This window comes from Temnothorax curvispinosus, unplaced genomic scaffold (genome assembly GCF_003070985.1).
Source record: "Temnothorax curvispinosus isolate PA1 unplaced genomic scaffold, ASM307098v1 QBEX01008283.1, whole genome shotgun sequence".
In the NCBI taxonomy this organism is placed as follows: domain Eukaryota; kingdom Metazoa; phylum Arthropoda; class Insecta; order Hymenoptera; family Formicidae; genus Temnothorax; species Temnothorax curvispinosus.
Genome location: NW_020218063.1, coordinates 1 through 2,092, shown reverse-complemented (window position 1 = coordinate 2,092; position 2,092 = coordinate 1). Strand labels below are relative to the sequence as shown.

Genomic DNA, 2,092 nt, shown 5'->3' with positions numbered 1-2,092 from the left:
TCGAGGCGCGGTAGTGTCACCAGCTTGACCGGTGCCACCTTGTTTTTCGCGGCCAGCAAGTGGAGTGCCACGGAGCCGCCTCGAGTGATGCGGAGATACACGGCCGCGGCGTATCCTCGCTCGGACGCGTCGGCAAAGCCGTGCAGCTCAACCAGCGCGTTCTCGTCTCCGCTGCCAAGCCAGCGGTTCACGCGCAGTTGAGATAGGAGAGGCAGTTCCTCGAGGAAGAGCCTCCAGCAGTCCGCGTCGGTGGAGGGAAGTGGATCGTCCCAATCCAGTCGCTGTAACCACGCGGACTGAATCAAAATTTTCGCGCGAATCACAACGGGAGCCAGCCATCCCAGAGGATCGAAGAGACGTGCGGTTTCCGAGAGAACGCGTCTTTTTGTGAACGACGTGACAGTGCGCGGATGAATCGCGAACGCGAATGTGTCTTCGGTCGGGTGCCACAACAGTCCGAGAGTGGAAAAACTTTCGCTTTCCCACGAGTGCGGTTCGTGGCGAAGTCGGTGCTCGGGAGGAATTCCCGACAGCACTTCCTCGTCGTTCGCGGCCCACTTTCGAAGCGGGAACCCGCCCGCCGTGCACAGCCCGCGGAGCTCGGTTTGTTTCGCGATCGCGCGTGATAAAGTGTTCGCGCCCGAGACAACGTCGTCCACGTAAGTGTCCTCGCGCAATGTGATTGCTCCCTGCGGATATCGCGATTGTTCGTCGTGGGCCAGCTGTTTCAGCGTTCGAATGGCCAAGAAGGGCGCGCATGCGAGACCGTACGTCACCGTCAGGAGCCAGAACACGCACACGAGAGCGCGGAGGGTGCAACGCCAGAGTATGCACTGGTATTTCCTGTCGTCCGGGTGGATGAGGATCTGCCGGTACATCTTTTCGATGTCTGTGACGAAGGCGTAGCGGTGCCACCGCCAGCGCATCAGTACATCGGCTAGAGCGGGCAGCAGGTTGGCGCCCACGAGGAGGTGTTGGTTCAGCGACTCGCCGGACGTCGTCAGCTGCGACCCGTTGAATACCACCCGGAGCTTGGTGGAGGTGCTCGATTCTCGGAGCACACCATGGTGAGGTAGGTAGCACTCGGTCATGATCTTGTAGTCTGGAGAATCGGAAGCTAACTCCATATGTTTCAGCTCCTCGTATTCCCGCATGAACTGGCGGTAGAGCTCGCCGAACCGGGGGTCCTTCTCGCATTTCCGCTCCATTGCGGTGAGCAGGCGTTCAGCCGGTCGGCGTGTCTCCGACAACTTCGTCGGTTTCTTGGAGAACGGCAATCGGACCACGTACCTCCCCGTCTCCGTGCGGGAGTGCGTTTTCACGTAGAAGTCCTCGCACTTCTGTTCGTCAGGCGTGAGGGCGGCGGGAGCGGAAGGCTCTGCTTCTTGCTCCCAGAAGCGGCGCACGAGATCGGCCAACTCGTGGTCGGCCGTCGCTTGGAAGCTGCCGCGCGTGTGGAGAGCTGAAGCACCGCAGCCACCGGAGAGAATCCATCCGAAGGCCGTCTTCTGCGCGATCGGAGCGTGCGGTCCGCCCTTTCGAATGCCCTCTTCGAGGATGGTGGAGCACACCTCTGCTCCGAGAAGTAGCTCGACCGGGTCTCCAGCCGAAAACTGCGCATCGGCTAGAGGCAGCCCTTTGAGATGGGGCCACGTGGCGGGGCTCTTTGTCGCCGAGCCTTGGTAGAGAGAAAGACGGGGCAGCACGAACGCGACGGCGGTAATCGTGGCTCCGGTCGTCACGGACGTAAGGCTCACCGTCACCTTCCCGCGGGTTGACCCGGATTTCGACCCCCCGATTCCGAAAATCGGCACGGCGGAGCGAGATCGTTGCAGGTGCAAGCGCTGCACGAGAGATTCGGCGACAATTGAGACCTCAGACCCTTGGTCGATGAAGGCTCGCACAGGGTGAGGGTCTCCATGGCGGTCGGCGATGGTCACTCGCGCGGTTGCGAGGAGGATCGCCTTGCGGTCGTCAGCAGAACGCACGGCGGACAGCGCGCTGACCTCGGTAGACGGCGACGCAGGAACGTAGGCTTCGTGAAGCATCGTGTGATGCCGAGCCTTACACGTAAAACAGTTCTTCGACGATT

General features: G+C 61.3%; 1 protein-coding gene across 1 annotated transcript; it reads right to left on the bottom strand.

Annotated features, from left to right (window-relative positions):
• Window positions 1-20: 20 nt before the first annotated feature.
• Window positions 21-2,048, bottom strand: LOC112457791 (the record flags this gene model as incomplete). The annotated part of the gene is made up of 1 exon (XM_025021027.1): window positions 21-2,048. A coding segment is annotated over exon 1 (2,028 nt), but the record flags the coding sequence as incomplete, so codon positions are not given.
• Window positions 2,049-2,092: the final 44 nt, after the last annotated feature.